The following is an 18,592-nucleotide window of genomic DNA, read 5'->3' as shown; positions in this document are numbered from 1 at the left end:
AGTCCCATGTTTGGTGCAGAGATTACTTAAAATAAAATCTTAAAAAAAAAAATTAAGGGGCAACTGGGTGGCTCAGTCGGTTAAGCAGCTGCCTTCAGCTCAGGCCATGCTCTCATGGTCCTGAGATCAAGCCCCCAGTGGGGCTCCCCTGCTAAGCGAGGAGCTTGCTTCTCCCTCTCCCTCTCCCTCTGCTCATGCTCTCTTCCTCATTTCATATAGATAAAATTTTAAAAAAATTTTTTTAAAAGATTGTATTTATTCAGGAGAGACACAGAGAGGGAGAGAGGCAGAGACACATGCAGAGGGAGAAGCAGACTCCATGTTCTATCCTGGGTCTCCAGGATCACGCCCTGGACCAAAGGCAAGCTCTCAACCACTGAGCCACCCAGGCGTCCCAATAAAATCTTATTTAAAAATTAAGATTGATTGATTGGTTTTTGGTGGAGATGCTGGATTTCAAACAGGAGCTTCAAACAGCAAAAAGCGCTTAGAAGCATCGCTAGTTGCTAAAGAATTGGGAGGAAAGGTCGGACGTCGCCTTAGAGACTCAGGGAAAAGCTCAGTGCGTCACCTCCAGGCCGGAGGAGCACCTGCCTCCAGGTGGGTAGACGATCCCCTGGACTAGAACTGCTCCTGGACTTGGGTGGCCCCTCCAGCATTCTTATCCCCAGATCCGCCCTCTTGCTCCCTTCCCAGGCCCTCCAGCAGCCGGACAAACCTCCTTTAGATATGCTAATACCGTCCTAGCGCTGAGCTCGGCGAGGACTGGGAAGTTTTCTTTCCTTCCTTTCCAGTTTAGGTGGCGGTGGTGGGGTGCGCGGCCTCACTGCTCCCCTCCCCCCCCACCGCGGCCGGCCCCTCCCGGTCCTGCGGGGCCTGGCTTCAGTGGGTGGGGCAGGGAGCGCCCTTTGCCGCCGGGTGGTCGCCCAGGGGGCTGGGCTTCCCGCGGGCGAGAAGGGCCTATTCAGACCTCCCGGCAGCGCCCCCCGCCCCGAGGCCGCAGCCCGGCAGGGGCGTGTCCCCGCGCTCACCTGCCATTGGGCAGGTGGGGCGCCGGCCTCGGGCGGGCCGCGCTATAAATGCGGGCGGGCGGCCGCGGAGCCAGGCGCGCCGCAGGATGGTGGACAGCGTGTACCGCACCCGCTCCCTGGGGGTGGCGGCCGAAGGGCTCCCGGACCAGTACGCGGACGGCGAGGCGGCGCGCGTGTGGCAGCTCTACATCGGGGACACCCGCAGCCGCACGGCCGAGTACAAGGCCTGGCTGCTCGGGCTGCTGCGCCAGCACGGCTGCCAACGGGTGCTCGACGTGGCCTGCGGCACCGGGTGAGCGCGGGCCGGGGCCCTGGGGGTGGGGGTGCCGGCCGGGAGGAGGGGCTGGCGACACCCCGGCTGCGAGGTGGGGGCTCGGGATGCCGACGGCCGGACCCTCCCGGCGGCGCGGCGGCGGCGGCGGCGGCTTGGCTTTGGGACCAGACCGATGTAAGCTCTCCTGGGTGCTGGCTCTGGCACAGCTACCGAGTCGTGGCCTTGGGCAGTGTTAACAGTTAACAATTCGTTCGATACTTGGCCGTGCCACGCGCTGTGCCAGGAGCTTTGGATACATCCATTTTTAAGGTCTTCAGAAAACCTCAAGATAGATGTATGCAGTGATGTCCCACTTAGAGTTGTTGAAATCCTGCCCCAGAGGGGTGAAGGCCCCTCTACCTAGTGGAGAAGAGATGCTGTACTACTTCCACGTGCCCAGGTTCCTAAATTCCAGGGACCTCAGTTTGCCTCATCTCTCAAGTGAGGGTAACACCATGTACCTCACAGGGTTGCCGTGAGGATTAATGCACAATGACAGCGTGCCTGGCTCTGAAGGGATGCTAACAAAACACCAAAGTTGCTACCTGGTGATAGGGAACCCATTTGCCAGGTCATTTGAGATCAGTGGAGAGGGCCTGGGGAGAGGAAGAAGAGGAATAGAGCCAAGAGTGGAGGAGACAGAAGGGGCCAGCACAGGGCCTCCTCCTTGCCTTTGCCAGGCCCCTTGACTGCCCCTCCCTGCCTCTCTCCCCTCTGGCCCTGCCCAGGGTGGACTCCATCATGCTGGTGGAAGAGGGCTTCAGCGTGACCAGTGTGGATGCCAGTGACAAGATGCTGAAGTATGCACTTAAAGAGCGCTGGAACCGGCGGCACGAGCCAGCCTTCGACAAGTGGGGTACGCACGTCCAGGCAGGCCTTCCCCACCCAGCTCCCCAAGGCCCAATGCTCTCTGCCCTGGGCTCTTTTAATTCCTGTGCAAATTCGGGTGTTTGTTTTCCTTAAGGGGACAGCAAAATTAGTTTCATTTCACCAGAAAGGGAGGCGTAGGCACTAGAATGAGGTATCTGGTAATGAGGGGCTAGTTTTGATTATAAGTGTCTTCTCCCAAATAAAACCCAGTAAGCACAGAGCCATTCTTCCCATCACAGCTTCCTCCCTGCCCCCTTGACCCCTCCTCCCCTTCACCTTCCATATCCATAATAATCCCCTCCTCCTAACTGGATGGGGAATCCCCAAGTGTCTTGAAGAGGAAACTGAGGCAGGGCTGCACTCAATGGAGAGGGGTACTGCTGGTGCCTCCATGCCACCTCGAGCTCTCCTTCCCCTTCCTGATCCCAGTCATTGAAGAAGCCAACTGGATGACTCTGGACAAAGATGTGCCCCAGCCACCAGGGGGTGCCTTCGATGCTGTCATCTGCCTTGGAAACAGCTTTGCCCACTTGCCAGACTGCAAAGGTGAGACAGGGTGTACCCTGGAGCCTGGCCTTTGAGCTATACCTCTTTTCACAGACCCCTGGGTGCCTGCTATCCTGGCCAGAGCAGACTGTTTTCTGCTCCTCCCTGACTTGGCATCTGTATCCCTGGGGAGGAAAAAGCTGGGAGGGAGACTGGTGCTTGGGGCCCTGAGTGGACGCAGCCTCTCTGCCCTTGCCTGGAGCTCAGGAGATCAGAGTGAGCACCGGCTGGCACTGAAGAACATCGCGAGCATGGTGCGGTCAGGGGGCCTGCTGGTCATTGACCATCGCAACTACGACCACATCCTCAGCACAGGCTGTGCACCCCCAGGAAAGAACATCTACTATAAGGTGAGGGCCCTGGGGGGTGGGATGAGAAGCCCAGAATGGGGGATGTGATCCTGGGGTCCAGCCCTGCTAATGCAGCCTGCACCACTGCCTACAGAGCGACTTGACCAAGGACATCACCACATCAGTGCTGACAGTGAACAACAAGGCCCACATGGTGACCCTGGACTATACAGTGCAGGTGCCAGGGGCTGGTCAGGATGGTTCTCCTGGCTTGAGGTACCCACTGGGCTTGGCAGCGGGTGAAGGGGGGTGGTGCCGAGGCCACCAGTCCTCATGGTTGCTTGGGGGCTCTGTTGCAGTAAGTTCCGGCTGTCCTACTACCCGCACCGTTTGGCTTCCTTCACGGAGTTGCTACGAGCAGCCTTTGGGGGCAAGTGCCAGCACAGCGTCCTGGGTGACTTCAAGCCTTACAAGCCGGGCCAGGCCTCCATTCCTTGCTATTTTATCCATGTGCTCAAGAGGACGGACTGAGCGCTGAACCTGGCCTGAGCTCCTACAACCCTCCACCCAACATGGCCAGCCAGATCTTTCTGGGGAGGTGGGGACTAGCAGTCACATACCCGGCCCAGCCCCAGCCCTGCAGATCCTGGGGTGCTGGGAGGGGCAAGACTGCTGTTGTGGGTGCAGGATTTGGGTTCGGGCAAATGGAAGTATTAGCAATATAGTCTGTGCCTTTTTCAGTTCTGCATGTTTTGTGTTTATATGGGAAGGATCAAGCTCCCACCACCGTCCCCTCCCTGTCCCTCCCGTGGGGCTTTGTCCTTCCACAAACTAGCTCTTTTCACACTCCAATCTTTCAGATCACAACCAGCAGGGGGCAGCATCCACTTTATTTTCAGCCAAGACTGAGGCTCCCTCTGGCCAAGCTCCTCCTCCTGAGCAGAGGGTCTTTAGTCTTGGGGCTGGAGCTGGCCTGGAAGGACAGCTAGGCGGGGGATGATGCCCTCTGAGTCCCCATGGGGCTCCTCGGCATGTAGGAGATCTCCTGGAGGTAGGCAGCCTTTGGGTGCAACCACAGCTTGCTGAGGAGCCCTTTGCTCTCTCAGGTCTCTGTGGGGACACCTAAGTACCTTCAGCCCTTGCGGGGAGGGTCCCAGATGGTAGGAGGCTCCTAGCAGGCGGCAAACTTGCGCTGGATGCGCTTGTAGCGGAGCAGTTCCTGCTCACTGACTGAGGGCTGCAGCCGGGCAGCGGCCTGCAGTAGGTCATCCATGGTGAGTAGCAGTGTTGAACTGCCGGGCTCCAGCCCTGGTGGGGGGGAGGGTGACAAGGGAGCAACAAAGGCTGTGGCCTGTGTCCGAGGAGGGGAGAGCCCTGGAGTGGGCATCATCTTCTTGCCCAGAGGCCCCCAAATTGGCCTATGGGGCTGGCAGGTAGCTCACCTTCCTCCAGGTCCCGAACCCTGCGTTTGAGGGCAGTTGTCATGGCATCAGAGCAGAGGGAATAGAGGTCTGCCCCCGTCATCTGGGGAGGACAGCGATCCAGCACGTTCACCAAGCTCACAGAGGGCTCTAGCTTGAACCTGTTATGCAGATAGAGGTTTTACCTGGCATCCTCTTTTTTTTAAGATTTATTTATTCATGAGACACACAGAGAGAGGCAGAGACACAGGCAGAGGGAGAAGCGGGCTCCCTGCAGGGAGCCCAATGCGGACTCTATCCCAGGACCCCAGGATCATGCCCTGAGCCAAAGGCAGATGCTCAACTGCTGAGTCACCCAGGCGTCCCTTACCTGGCATCCTCTGTCAGAAGGCATCCCTGACCGGCTTATTCTTCACATTGCATTTATTCCCTAAACATCCCAAGGCCCAAACCCTGTGAGAGTCTCCCCCTAGCAGGGCGTACTTGCGTGTAATGGCGCTCAGGACACGTAGCTGGGAGGCGCGGTCCTCACTCACCCCCACAAACACCAGCTTGTCAAATCTTTAGGGAAATAGGTGTAAATGTCAGGGAGCCCAGCATGAAGATGGAGGAGGCAAAGGTGGGGGTCAAGGGACAGGCCTAGATGGTCCTGGTAGAGATGAGAATAGGGGTACACACCTGCCAGGCCGCAGAAGGGCAGGGTCCAGGAGGTCGGGTCTGTTGGTGGCTCCAATCACAAACACATCTTGAGTGCTGTGAAGCCCATCCAGCTCAGCCAGGAGCTGAGACACCACCCTGCAAATGAGGACATGTAGGCCAGAGAGTCCTTGGCCCTTCCTCAGCCTCTGCCCTGCCTGTGGTACCCTTCCTTGCAAGCTTTCTCCACAGGGCCACATGCTTGGTTGTGTCCTCTATAGCCCTCCATGCAGGCCCCCCGTTCTCCTCAGTGTCCCTGACCCAAGTCCACAGCCCCCATTCTCTTCTGTTATACTATTTCAGAACTGGAATGGCAGCAACTCTGGGCTCTGAGGACTGCTGCAACCTGTGTCAAATCCCTCCATGCTGGACCCGACTCCAGTCTGGCTCAGACCCCCACCTGTCCATCACACCTCCAGAGTCTCCATTTCGCCCCCGGCTTGGGGCCAGCGAGTCCAGTTCATCAAAGAAGATAATGCACGGAGCCGCGGCTCTGGCTCTGGCAAACACTGAGGAGAGAAAGGGACCCACGGGATGGGGAAGCTCAAGGGCGGGTCTGAAGTCAGGTGATAGAGGAGGGAAAGCCAGGTGTGACAATTCATCACTCCAGGTACTAGGCCACCCTGGGAAGGTGCTTTGTAGAAAGCACCATGAGACTTTGGAAAGGCCCGGAGTTGCTGGAGGATTGAGGCAGCACAAGGGCCAGCAGGGTTTAGGAAGGGCTAGAAGCCTGGCCTTTCCTCACTCACCTTCTCGCACATTCTCCTCACTTTGGCCTACATACATGTTGATGAGCTCAGGCCCCTTCACACTGAGGAAGAGGATGGGATTCATCAGATGCATGAACACACAACTGACTTCTCAGTCAGCCCTTTCCCCAGCCTGAGGCAGCTCCTGGTCTGCCCACCACCCCTTCCACACCCCCTCGCCACCTGAGGAAGGTAAGGCTGCATTCGGTGGCTACTGCCTTGGCCAGGAGAGTCTTGCCCGTGCCAGGGGGACCATGGAGCAGAAGACCCGAGCGCCTGAGGCCCAGGCTCAGCAGCTCGGGGTGCTCTAGAGGGAGCTGAATGGTTTCCAGAATCTCCTTCTTCACTTCCTGCAGCCCGCCCACATCATGCCAGGACACTGAGGGGATCTAGGAGATGGAAAGTGTGTGGTTGGGACATGGTGGTGGATAGAGCTCCCATCCTACCTTCGAGGACCTGGAGTCTCTACCTTGGGGGCTCCAATGGCCTGGGAGTGAGCTGTCTGCAACTGCTCCAGTGCCTGCCCAAAATCCTCAGCCAGGAGGGGAAAGCCAGCGGCACATAGCTCCCCCTCGTCCTCCTCACTCAAGCCACCTGCCAAACTAAAGAGAAACCCAGGAAGACCTCTGGAGGAGCTGACCTAAAAGCATCCTCCCCGTCAGGGTCCTGGTTCCTTCCTACCCCACACCACCCCCTGCCCTTGACCAGCTCCCACCCAACTGTATTTCCTCTTGCCTTCTTTTCCCTCCCATGCCCAGGTTCCTTACCCTGAGTTCTTGATCCTGGTGCAGGCTACCCGGCTGCTGTGGGTCAAAAGGGCATAGAGATCCCCTACCACAAAGCCCTGGGGAACCGCGGGAAAGGGTATGTGAGCAGAGCTCAGTAGCCAGGAGTCCCAGGGAGGCCAGTCCCCCAGCTGTAGCAGAGGCCCAGTGTTGGTGCCTTGTGGTCTTCTACCCATACCAGCGGGACTGTAGTCCCATGACAGAGAAGGTGGGGAGGCCCGTCCCCTGCCCAGGGACTCACCGCACACCTCCGTGCCAGCTGCGTCAGGTTCACCTCTTGGCCAAGGGGGAGGTGGGCAGTGAGAGCCTGAAGGACACTGAGCCGCTGCCCCTCTGACAACACAGGCACCTCCAGCTCGTGAGGGAACGCTGTCTGCACATCAGCAGGCAGGTCCTGGGCCTGGCTGGTGGTGGCCACGACCATCAGGGGCGGGCAGCTGCAGACAAAGGGAGGGTGCTGAGGGCAAGAATGCGGCTGGCAGCCCTGAGCACTGTCTTGTCATGAGGCTGGTGCAGTCGGGGCACGGAGGTGGGTGGGTGGGTGCTGGGATAGGAAAGGGAGGTGAGCACCTCAAAGCTTCATGGGCGTACCTTGAGAGGGGGACCTGTGCTTCCCCCCTCATAGATGGAACTCACTGATGGTAGAGGCTGTGTTTTGTTCTTTGATATACTGCTCCCCACGAAATACTAGGGACTGCATCCCCCTCCCTCTGGATACCCTAAATTCCTCAGCTCAGGACTGTCACATATGGGTGGGATGTCTGAGAAGCTATTGAGGGAGAGAGGACAAAAGGCTGGAGGGGGTGAGGGCTGGGCCCTGCCTTTTTCCAGACCCAGCTCTGCATCATACCTGGTGAGGGGGTCCTCATCCTGGAGGAGGTGACACAGCGTGGCCACCACACGGGCGTCCTCACCTAGCCCATCACGGTTCCGGCCCAGAAGGTCCACGGCTGTCAGCAACAGAACCACAGGCCGGCAGCGCCGAGCCCGGGAGAAGGTGGCCTGCAGTTTTTTCTCCACAGCCCCGCTACTGTCTGCACAGAGGCTAGAGCAGGGCACCTGGGGAGGAGGCCCCAGTGGTCTGAGCAAAGGGCACATGTGACTGAGGCGGGAATGGCAAGGGAGAGGAGCCAGAAGAAGATGCAGGCCATATTTTTTTAGAGGGTAGAGATAGGGGAGAAATTAACCCTGTTCAAATCCTACCTCTTTTCCCTAACCTGGACTATCCATCCAAATCTTTAAACCCCTTCCTTTTTGAAAGTATCTTTTGGTAGCTGAGAATTCTGGGAATATGCCTGACCTACTGGCTCACCTGCCTGAGGCAGCAGGGCCAGGCTAGTAGCCAGAGGGGGAGAGGAGGAGAGAATCTGGGCTGGGAGGTGTAGCTGGGGTTGAACTCTCCAGGTACCCTCACCTTCAGTAGGTGGAGGCCGAGGCGGCTGCAGGCTGCAGTGACAGCTGTGGTCTTCCCACTGCCAGGGGGACCCCGCAGAAGGACGCTACTGGTTCCTGTCAGCAGGGCACCTCTGTAACCAGAGAATGGACACTTGTCTCCTCCATTCTGCTCAAACTTACGAGCCCCCAAGAACATAGGGACCCTGGATCTAGAAAGCAGACACTTTCTCTCTCCTTATGGCATCCCCTCCTTCAGGGATGTTTCCACATGGAGAAGCTGAATTTCCCACACCACCTGTGGTGCCCTGGCAGGGGCATGGAGCATATCCAGTAGCCAGGACAATTGCCTTTTGTCAACGCTGCCTTCAATGTCATCAAAGCCTTGACTGTTATGTCTATGCATTGTATTGAGAGGAATTAGGGAAAGGTCTGTGTCTACACTTAGGCCAGTGGTATGAGGAGCTGTATCTTTGGGGGCCAGGGTGGTGAAGGCCAGAATGGCTAGTGGGCTTCCCCAAGGGGAAGGGCAGTCTCAGAGACAGCTGTCCCTGGTGGAGATTGTTCCTCCACAGCCACCTTGGAGGATGGAGGTTATCCCAGAAAGGAGCCCAGGAGTCTGCTTACAGAAAGGGCATGGGCTACTGGCCTGGGCATACTCGTTTGAGGGAGGTCCCCTCAACCCTACACTGGCCAGCACATTAGGAACCACTTGTCTAGCCCACTGCCCCTCCAGAGATGTCCCGAGCAGACTTTTCTCACACCCAGAGGCTGCAGCCTCACTCACCCTGGCTGGAGGCGAGGCTTCAGAGCAGCACAGAGCTCAGTCACCAAGGTCTCCAGGCCTGGAGGAGACAAGCTGTTCCAGGGAGTAGATTCTCCTGAAGTGAGGCTGGGAACAAGGCTCAGGGTAGAACCCACCTGTGAAAGGTGGGAGAAAGCTTTAGTGTTTGGAAGCTGTTTCTGTTCCCTTTCCCAGCTCTACTCCCATCCCCAGGGCCTCACCAAATACAAGGAGGTATGGGTGATGTCCGCCAGGTAGGCACTGGTGGGCCCATCTGGAGCTTCCCCAATGGTTTTCTTCACTTTAAAAAACATCTCCCACCACCTGCAGGAAAGAAGCCCAATGAACCCAGGATGCAGAGCCCACATATACCCCTCCCTAAGGACAAGGTTGTTGTCTCATAGAGGTCTGCTGCAGAGGCAAACTCAAGAAAAGCATGAATAATTGCCCCCAGACATGGCAGGTGGTAAGGAAGGGGCGAGGAATAGATAAAGCAAGTGATCTTTCTTCTCTTGCTGGCTGGCTCATTCACATTTTGAAGGCAGAAGGGATAACTGCCCTTCACATCCCTCATGACAACTGTCAGAGAGCCTTGGGGATGTATTTAATGGCCACCCATTCCAGTGAGAAGCCACAGCTGTAGGGGCACCTGGGTGGCTCAGTGGTAGCATCTGCCTTTGGCTTGGGTCATGATTCCAGGATCCTGGGGTCAAGTCCCGCATCAGGTTCCCTGCAGGGAGCCTGCTTCTCCCTCTGCCTATGTCTCTGCTTCTATCTCTCATAAATAAATAAAATCTTAAAAAAAAAAAAAAAAAAAAGACTTCCAAAACCTCAGCTGAAGTATCCCTTGTCTCTTACCCAATAATTCCACTAAAATCTAATTGCATATCCCTTATTAAAGACATCTAATGGGGACGCCTGGGTGGCTCAGTGGTTGAGCATCTGCCTTTGGTTCAGGGCGTGATCCCTGGTTTGGGGATTGAGTCCCACATTGGACTCCCTGAGAGGAACCCACTTCTCCCTCTATGTCTGCCTCTCTGTGTCTCTCATGAATAAATAATTTTTAAAAAGACATCTAATGATTAATCCTTTTTGGCTGCACAGAATTATCTGTGAAACTTGAAAATCATCTCCCACATATTGTATGATTTCATTCAGCAGATTGGTAACTGCTGGGGGCCAAGGGAAGGAAGGAGTAGGGAGGGACTGTTAATGGGTACAGGTTTGGGGGTGATGAAAATGTTCTGCAACTAGATAGTGGTGTTGGTTGCATAACCTTGTGAATACAGTAAAAGCCACAGAATTGTACACTTTAAACGTGAATTATATGTCAAATTTTTAAAAAGTAATCTCTATGTCCAATGTGGGACTCAAACTCAAGACCCCAAGATCAAGAGTTGCATGTTCTGGGCAGCGCCGGTGGCGCAGCGGTTTAGCGCCACCTGCAGCTCCGGGTGTGATCCTGGAAACCCGGGATCGAGTCCCACATCAGGCTCCCTGCATGGAGCCTGCTCCTCCCTCTGCCTGTGTCTCTGCCTCTCTCTAGCTGTGTCTCTATGAATAAATAAATAAAATCTTTAAAAAAAAAAAAAAAGAGTTGCATGTTCTACTGACTGACCCAGCCAGGCACCCAACTCAATTTTTTAAATTAACATTTTTCTCTCCTTTGGAAAAAATTAAAAAAGACTACACGGGCCCCAGCCTCACCTTGACTCTACTCCAATAGGTCTGGTGTATTTTTTGAAAGGTCCCCCGGCCATAACCAGGGTTGTGCAGTCCCAGGCTAGTGTTAGAGTGAGTTGGGACTACTCAACCTGCTCCCCTGCAGAGTAGTTACTAGCCCAATCTTCCTGATAAAGAAATGATGAACTACTCCCCTGTTTAATTCTCGGGTGGAAAGGCAAGGACTTGGCTCAGACTATAATTTGGGCCTAAGTTCTAGTTGGTGCAAATCCCTTTGTTCACATTGTTTCAGTAATAAAGCTGCTTCCTCTGGCAGCAAAGTGGGACATGTGGGAATACCTCTGGGTGGAGGGGAGAAGCATACCAGATTGGTATTCGGAACTCTTGCAATTATTAGGGCAGGTAGTTATCGTGATAAAAATTGGAACATAAGGAAGCCTGTGTCTTACTGTTATTCAGTATAAATGAACAGTGAGTAGGTCTAGAATCTGGAATCTCAATCCTGAGTCAGTGCACATGATAAGCAGTGGAATCCAAGGGGGAACAGCACTGTGGGGGGTTAAGGGGAACTCCTCCCTTCCACAGACAGCAGTAGGACCATCTCCGTGAGTACAAGGATCAGACCTCTGGATATTGCTGGGAAACGCTGGGTTGTGTTCTCAAGAGCCAGATGGGAGACAGTGGAGCTGGATCCTGGTGACTTGCTCCGGGGAAGTGAAACTGTGGAAGAGCCTGAAGAGGCTACATCACCAACTCTGGAATTCCGTTCCAGGGATCACAGGAGCCTCCTAGCAAAGCTTCCTTTACCAGGTCTGAGGGAGGAGGGCTAAAGCACTCGTCTGTCTGTCCTTGGACCCACCTGCCCACCCTAACCCTGCTTTCCAGGACCTGCTCAGGAGAAAGAAGTGTGTGCTCAGCATCCAGGGGAGGGAGGGAGGTCTCTACTAGGCCGGAACAGCAGAGATCCAGGAATAGAACAGGCTTGCTGGTCTGTCTCAGAAGGGTCCCAGTGCCTGCTTTTCTTTGAAAGTACAAAGGGTGGAAAGCTAGCCTGTAGATACTGACTATATTTAAGATGCAACAGAAGTGGGAAGTGGCTAATACATGCCAGCCTGGCCTCAGTTGTAGATTTAATTTGGGAAAGCTCAAAGAGGTGCCATAAACATTAAATGGGGTGTGGGTACCACAGGTCTGAACGTTGACCAAGGATGAATCAGGCACTCCAGACAATGCATGTCTTGGCAAAGGACCCAGGCTGGCTAGGCCAGAGACCTTGGGCATGCCAACTCTTTATTTCCAGCTGGTCCCCCCACCTCACTGAAATCCCCTGAATGTTGGATTAGCAGGTCAATCAGCTGTGCTCTCCTAGTACACTGCTATAGGAAATCAATCTTGGGGTATCAGGCCACATAGTCTCCCACTTCACATAAAGCCAGAGCAGTCTCTGAAATATTTGCCTCACTCTTTTACATGCAACCTCTGTGACCAGGGGCTACAGGGAGGAGAAAGGTTAGACCCTTTGTTTGGGTGCTTGGTTCAGTAATGCTAAATTTCTCACTCTTTATTCAGGAAAAGGAAAAAGAGAATGCCTCTCAATGACGGCAGGAATCTGTCTCTCCGCCGTTTTGGGAGATAGGATTGAAAAGCTGCATGTATACACACCATTAATTAGGGCAGAAATCAAAGCCTGGGTCTCCTTATGTTGAGTATATAGGAGGTGTGGCCTGAAACCTGGCCCAAAAAACACTGAGGTTGAGAATGAAGCAAGGAATCTCATGTTAGTCTAGGCCCTTAAACTTCACAATGCTTTCCTTTACCTATGACCACCCAATAATTTGAGGATAAACACATCCCAAGGGCAGCAGGCAGTGGTTCCTAATCTTTTTTTAATCCTGCACCTATTTGAGAATCTGAAGAAAGCATGTACCCTTTTTCTGGAAAAATGTACAGAAGAATACATTTTTCTTATATACAAAATTATTCCATACAACTCATGGGGAGGGGATCACAGAACTCTTACACCCAGATTAGGACTCCCAGCTGGGATAAGATAGGAGGCAGCTGCATACCTGGGCAGTTTTTCTGGGCTTCCTTCCAGGATCTCTACTTGCCCAACTGTTGGTACACACAGAACATCCCCTTCCTGGACTGCCCTGCAACACAGCAGTGGCCTTGGTCAGCTCACAATGAGAGTTAAAGCATGGGCCTGGCACATCCCCGCATATCCACTCTCAACCTACAGACTATAAGGGCCTACCCCCTCCCCCACTCAGAGATCCCATGCAGTTAGTTATCCAGAGAACAAGTCTGACCTAGAATGAGCTGGGGGGAATAGCAGAGAGGCTAGAAAGGGGGATCACAGAGCAGTGAGGGTTGGAGCAGGATCCTGGCTCTTTGGGTGCCCTCTCAAATCAAAGAGGTTTCTCAGTTTAGAATGTCCAGATTCACCTCATGGTACCAATTTCTCTTCTATTGACCACATGCCACACCAAGAGGCATCTAGCTACAATACTGCCTACAGTGTGGCTCTGTAAAGTCAGAGTCTGTGGGAACTTGTCTAAGGCATAGGAGAGGAGGAGAGAATGGGTGAGATGCTATACTCCTGAAAGGGGTAAGCAGCTAACCTGGGTGTCTGAAAGTGCCGGTAAAGAACATGGTCGTAATTTCCATTAGTGCTGTAGTGGGGAGAGGATACAATTTCGATGTGTAACTCTTTGGCAAACAGAGGCCCAGACAGCACTGAGCAGCTTCCTTTGTCTTCAGGGGCGCCGGAGCCTTCTGAATACCTCTATTAGAGAAATAACCACCACCTTATAACCTTCCAAGGAGTCAGGCTCTGCCCCATCTTAACTTTAGCAGCCAATATTTGCACTCTCTATCCACAAGAACTGTGGGAGGGGAGGCCTAAGGTAGCCAAACTGAATACCTGTATCTTCCCTAGAAACAGAAACCTCTCCTTGTCATGGGCACCAGGAAGAGATTTCTGACTCTAGCTCCAAAGAATTCCCCAGTAAAAATAACCTTTCTGTGATACCTTCAGGTCGGCCCCCGAGCCAGGAAAGTGGTAAAGACATTTAATTCCCGTAAGTCCTTTTGAGTCACACCAGGCAGTAACTGGGATTGCTATTAATTGGACATTAGTGGGGACACTGAATTCAGGCTGTGGGAAAAGGCTATGATCTCACTGAAGCTCAAAGGGTCGGTTCAGCCAAATGAGCTCCAGTCTGAGGACTTCAGTTTTTCCTCCATTCAAAAGGAAATCCACACCTGACTCCCAGTTATGCATATATTATATCCCTCTTGACATCTGATAGCATGAATTGGCTATGCCAGCATTATCTAACAGAACTTTTTACAGTGATAGAAATGTCACCTCTATGTGCTACTGAGCATGTGACATGTGACTAAAACAATAAAAAAAAAACCTGAGTTTTAAATTTTATTTAGTTTTAATTAATTTAAAAAGCCACAATGTGGCTAGTGGCTTCCATGTTGGACAGTACAGAGCTAAAGCATACATCTAGGTGCCTAATTAAACAGACTATATTTGTCCCCCCAAATACAACAATCTTTTTGAGGTAATCTCCTTAAAGGCAGAAACCAAAAACTTCTCTTGGGTATATTTAATAAAATATTAAAATCAAACACCAGGCACTAAAAATAGTAAAGAGCCCTTCCCTTCAAGAGATTTACAATACATAACTGAGGATTAGACAGTACATAATCATAACTGAATAGAAAATAAATGTCCCGAGGAAAGGTACAAAACGCTACAGGAGGGAGAAGTCAAGTTAAATGCGTGGTATGATTATGTAAGGCTTTAAGAAGGCGGCATCTTTAGATGGGCTTTGAAGGAAAGGATGGTAAAACTTTAACAGATGAGGCTAGAAGAGCAGGAAGGAATGTGAAGTCAAGGATAAATAAGCATGAGTAAAAGAAATGAGGTATCATCCTCCATATTACTCAATACAATTCTGGATACGCTGTAGCAATTCAACAAACAATTGATTAAGTAGATTACTGTATACAACCAGTGATTAATAATGATTCTCTCCTTTCACCTCAATAGATGGAAGGAAGCCTTTCCCATGCCCAACTACACCATGGAGGATTACATTTTGATTGTAGAGAATAGATAAATAAGACTAAGAGACATTAAGATCTAGCAAGGGACTTATATTCTACAGCTCTCCTCTTCAAATTCAGTCGAGATAGGGAGAGGGAATAAGGAGTGGAAGCACTCCTGACCTTAGTCCTGTATCCTACCTGAATTTTGAGCTCTCCTACTTCCAAGGGATCACAGCCGAGATTAAAAGCAAGAGTGGCAGGCACGAGGGCCAGTCCGTCAGCGAGGGGCTCTCCTGGCTGCCCAGAGCCGGGTCCCAGCTTTTCAGAGAGGTCCCAGCGAGGCTCTAGGACCTGCACCCTGGCCAAGTGTGGCTGGGAAGTGTTTGACGACTCTCCGGCCCGGGTCACCCACACCCATTCGCCCTGGAAGAGGCCCAGGCTACGGAGACAGCTCCGGCTTACCCCCAGCGAATCTCCAGTCCCTCCCAGAACTCCCCGGAGTCGCCGGACCGTGCAGTTAACCGCGAAGGAGGACACCACGGGCGGGGGTGGAGGCCGGCTGCAGTCCCCGGCCTCCGGACCCAGTTTGGCCCGCCCACGGAGCTCAGTCACAGCTAGCCGCGTCCCTGGGCCCAGCAGCCCTTGCAACGCTGGCCGTGTCTCCAGCACCCGCGGCCCGGGCACAGGCAGGGCCTCTCCGCGCCGCACCAGCAGCGGCCCGACTCGCGGTCCGAGCCCGGGCCCCGGAGAGGTGCCCAGCAGCGCCCAGCCCAGCGCCGGCGGCCGCCGCACGGGCCGCGCCCGCACCCACGCCCCAGAGCCCAGAGCCAGAAGCCGAAGCAGCGCGCGGCTAACCAGCAGCTGCGGGGGCCCGGGACCCTGCTCTTCCGTCTCCGCGTCCGGCCCCTCCAGGGCCGCCACTAGCAGGGCCGGCCCCGCGGGGCTCTCCCCTGCGGGCCGCAGGGCCAGCACCAGGCCCAGCCCCGCCGCAGGCCACGGGCCCCCGGGGGGCAGCAGCACAGCCAGCGGGGGTGCCTCGGTCGGGAAGGGCTCCAGGACTCGCAAAACCGCCAGCGCCATGGCGACAGGAGACCGCCGCGGAAGGCGCAGGAAAGCCGCTTCCGGGTCCAGGGACCGCACGCCGCTTCCGCTTCCGCTTCCGCCGGGGGGAGGGGCGAGGAGGGCGGGCGGGGCGCCGGGCGCGGGCAGCGTGCTCCCGGAGGGTGAGCGGCGGCTGGGTGCCGGGGGTTGGCGCCTCGGTGGCAGTGACACGCTCGCTGCCGTTGCGTAGTCCTTTCGAGACAGTGTTCGCAGGCGTCTGCCCTCTGCGCCTGCTAGGGGAGTGAGGTCCCCTCAACTCCCCGCCATGCGCTTAAACAGTTAATCGAATCATCATCGAACCTTCAGCGTGCCCGAGACCGGCTTGTCCCAGAGCTGAGAGCGCTGGGTGGAGCGTGTAGGAAGGAGTCCAGTCCTCTGTGGAAGTCCTGCAGCATCCACGGTGGGACTGTAGGCACCGAGGTTCGGGAGTTGTGGGGAAGGCTGCAGGAGGGAGTGGTGGGATAAAACTGTCTCAGACGTGCTTATGGATATACAGTGGCTGCCGCCCGGATTACCGCTTGTGATTCGGTAGCCCTGGAGTGCTCGGTGCTGCCACACCTGTTCCAGCACATCTTACACAAAATACACGGTCCAGTGTTCTTGTCCTGTTTGTTGTCCTGTTCGTTCTACTCCCACCAAACTTGAAGTGAAGACAAAGCAGCTCCAAAACCAGTTGCTCTCCCCAGCCCAGGAATCGTTGCAGACCGGAAACCCACGTCTTTTCTACCCTGTAGGGTGGGGTGGATGTGTGTGTGTGGGGGGGCAGTAAAGCAGGCAGAAGAGAGGGGTTCAAGGCTTCAGTCATGAGCAGGAATCAACAGCTCCCTTCCCAACTTTGCTGTTAGATTCCATCCTTGTCTCCACCTTCACTGCTCTGTACAAGACAGTTGGACACTGGCAGGCCACACTTCCAGTTACTAACAACAACAACAACAACAACAACAACAAAATATTCGCACTTAGAATCAATGGATTGGTTGGTGGTAAGCTACTCTTTCTGAACCTTGCAGTCTCCTCTAACCACTGCCCCACTGCCCAACTTTCTCTTTTCCTTCACAGCTGAACAACTTGAGGCAGTCTTATACTTTGTACATTATGAATTCTCAAAAATTTCCTGAAAACCTGAGTGTTGAATATTGGATTTACATGTTATAAGATATTTCTTTTTAAAAAAATATTTTATTTATTCATGAGAGACACAGAGAAAGAGGCAGAGACACAGGCAGAGGGAGAAGCAGTCTCCCCACAAGGGAGCCTGATGTGGGACTCAATCCTGGATCCTGGGATCATACTCTGAGCCAAAGGCAGCGCTCAATTGCTGAGCCACCCAGGCATCCCAAGATATTTCTATTCCTAGCGAGATAAGAAAGCATTTTTTTAATTTCTTTTTAATTTATGTATTATAGTCACAGAAAGCATTTTTATACATTTATTATTTTTTTGGTTTTTTTAATTTTTAAATTTTTATTTTTTTAAAGATTTTATTTATTCATAAAGACACACACACACACAGAGGCAGAGACACAGAGAGGGAGAAGCAGGCTCCATGCAGGGAGCCAGATGTGGGACTCCATCCCAGAACCTCAGGATCACGCCCTGGGCTGACGGCAGACGCTTTAACCGCTGAGCCACCCAGGTGTCTCTTTGTGCATTTATTTATTTTTAATTTTAAAAAAAGTTTAAGTAGGCTCCACACTGGGCTTGAACTCATAACAAGTTCAATACCCTGAATTCAAGACCCCAGCTGAGATCAAGAGTTGGATGCCCTGGGATGGGATGCCTCGGTGGCTCAGCAGTTGAGCCTCTGCCTTCTACTCAGGGCATGATCCCAGTCCAGGGATCAAGTCCCACAACGGGCTCTCTATAAGGAGCCTGCTTCTCCCTCTATATCTTCACCTCTCTGTGTCTCTCATGAATAAATAAATAAAATCTTAAAAAAAAAAAATTGGATGCTCAACTGACTGAGCCTCCCAGAAAATATTTTTTAAATGTCTGATTGTAGTTCCTGGAGGTACTTCTAATCTTAAATTTGAACTTGCCCAGTTCCACTTTTTTTTAAAGATTTTGTTTGGTTTTGTGTTGTGTGTGTGTGTGTGTGTGTGTTTGAGAGCACACAGGCCTGCTTGAGGTGAGGACAGAGGGAGAGGGAGAAAATCTTAAGCAGACTCCATGCTGAGCATGGGTCCTGACTCGAGGCTCAATCTCACAACCCTGAGATCACAACTGAGCCAAAATCAAGAGTTGGGCCAACTGAGCCACTCAGGCAGACCTCTACCTTATTTATTTTTTAAGTAATCTCTATGCCCAACATGGGGCTAAAATTCACAACCCCAAATCAAGTCACATGCTCCACTGAGTTAGCCAGGTTCCTGGTCTAGTTCCAGATCTCTCTCTCTCTCTTTTTAAGATTTTATTTATTTATTCATGAGAGACAGAGACACAGGCAGAGGGAGAAACAGGCCTCATGCAGGGAGCCCGATGTGGGACTCGATCCCGGGACCCCAGGATCACCCTCTGGGCCCAAGGCAGGCACTAAACCGCTGAGCCACCCAGGGATCCCCATAGTTTCAGATCTTTAAAAGAGCATGTAAGAATGTACTAGGGACCTGAATTCACATGGATGAAAGTTCCCATTGGGTAGTTCTGAACTGTATTATGTGGCTCTGTCCCTTGCTTCCCAGAGGGACCGAGAACTGGGAGGATGGTGGGGTGAGTCCAAAAAGGATATGCCTGTTTTACATAGGCAAGTTCTAGGTCTCAGGACTACAGTGCTCCTGTAGTTCAGCACTAATGTAGACACAAATATCCATCCACAAATAAATATCCTTTCTTCCCAGGCTTTTCCCCCAGCAAATAATGGTTG

At 53.2% G+C, this 18,592-nt stretch overlaps 2 protein-coding genes across 3 annotated transcripts; one reads left to right on the top strand and one right to left on the bottom strand.

Annotated features, from left to right (window-relative positions):
* The first annotated feature begins 1,097 nt into the window (after nucleotides 1-1,097).
* Nucleotides 1,098-3,790, top strand: GNMT (glycine N-methyltransferase). The gene is made up of 6 exons (XM_041754006.1): nucleotides 1,098-1,323; nucleotides 2,073-2,200; nucleotides 2,644-2,760; nucleotides 2,968-3,110; nucleotides 3,205-3,326; nucleotides 3,410-3,790. The coding sequence occupies exons 1-6, from the start codon at nucleotides 1,118-1,120 to the stop codon at nucleotides 3,579-3,581; spliced, it is 888 nt and encodes a 295-aa protein (XP_041609940.1). The 5' UTR covers nucleotides 1,098-1,117; the 3' UTR covers nucleotides 3,582-3,790.
* A 131-nt stretch (nucleotides 3,791-3,921) lies between these two features.
* PEX6 (peroxisomal biogenesis factor 6) lies at nucleotides 3,922-15,767 on the bottom strand. 2 transcript variants are annotated; one of them, XM_041753980.1, is made up of 17 exons: nucleotides 15,091-15,767; nucleotides 13,185-13,348; nucleotides 12,630-12,713; nucleotides 9,099-9,201; nucleotides 8,881-9,014; nucleotides 8,116-8,227; nucleotides 7,552-7,760; nucleotides 6,943-7,138; nucleotides 6,684-6,760; nucleotides 6,386-6,518; nucleotides 6,100-6,305; nucleotides 5,917-5,978; nucleotides 5,568-5,676; nucleotides 5,150-5,266; nucleotides 4,955-5,032; nucleotides 4,493-4,632; nucleotides 3,922-4,358 (listed from the first exon to the last, which is right to left on the bottom strand). In XM_041753980.1, exons 1-17 carry the CDS (start codon nucleotides 15,706-15,708, stop codon nucleotides 4,222-4,224), a joined length of 2,679 nt encoding a protein of 892 aa, XP_041609914.1. In that variant the 5' UTR covers nucleotides 15,709-15,767; the 3' UTR covers nucleotides 3,922-4,221. The 2 variants fall into 2 exon arrangements, with proteins under 2 accessions (XP_041609914.1, XP_041609904.1); XM_041753970.1 differs by having other exon boundaries at nucleotides 14,827-15,766.
* Nucleotides 15,768-18,592: the final 2,825 nt, after the last annotated feature.

Source organism: Vulpes lagopus, chromosome 1, assembly GCF_018345385.1.
Source record: "Vulpes lagopus strain Blue_001 chromosome 1, ASM1834538v1, whole genome shotgun sequence".
Taxonomy (NCBI): Eukaryota; Metazoa; Chordata; class Mammalia; order Carnivora; family Canidae; genus Vulpes; species Vulpes lagopus.
This window is presented reverse-complemented; position numbering and strand designations above follow the sequence as displayed.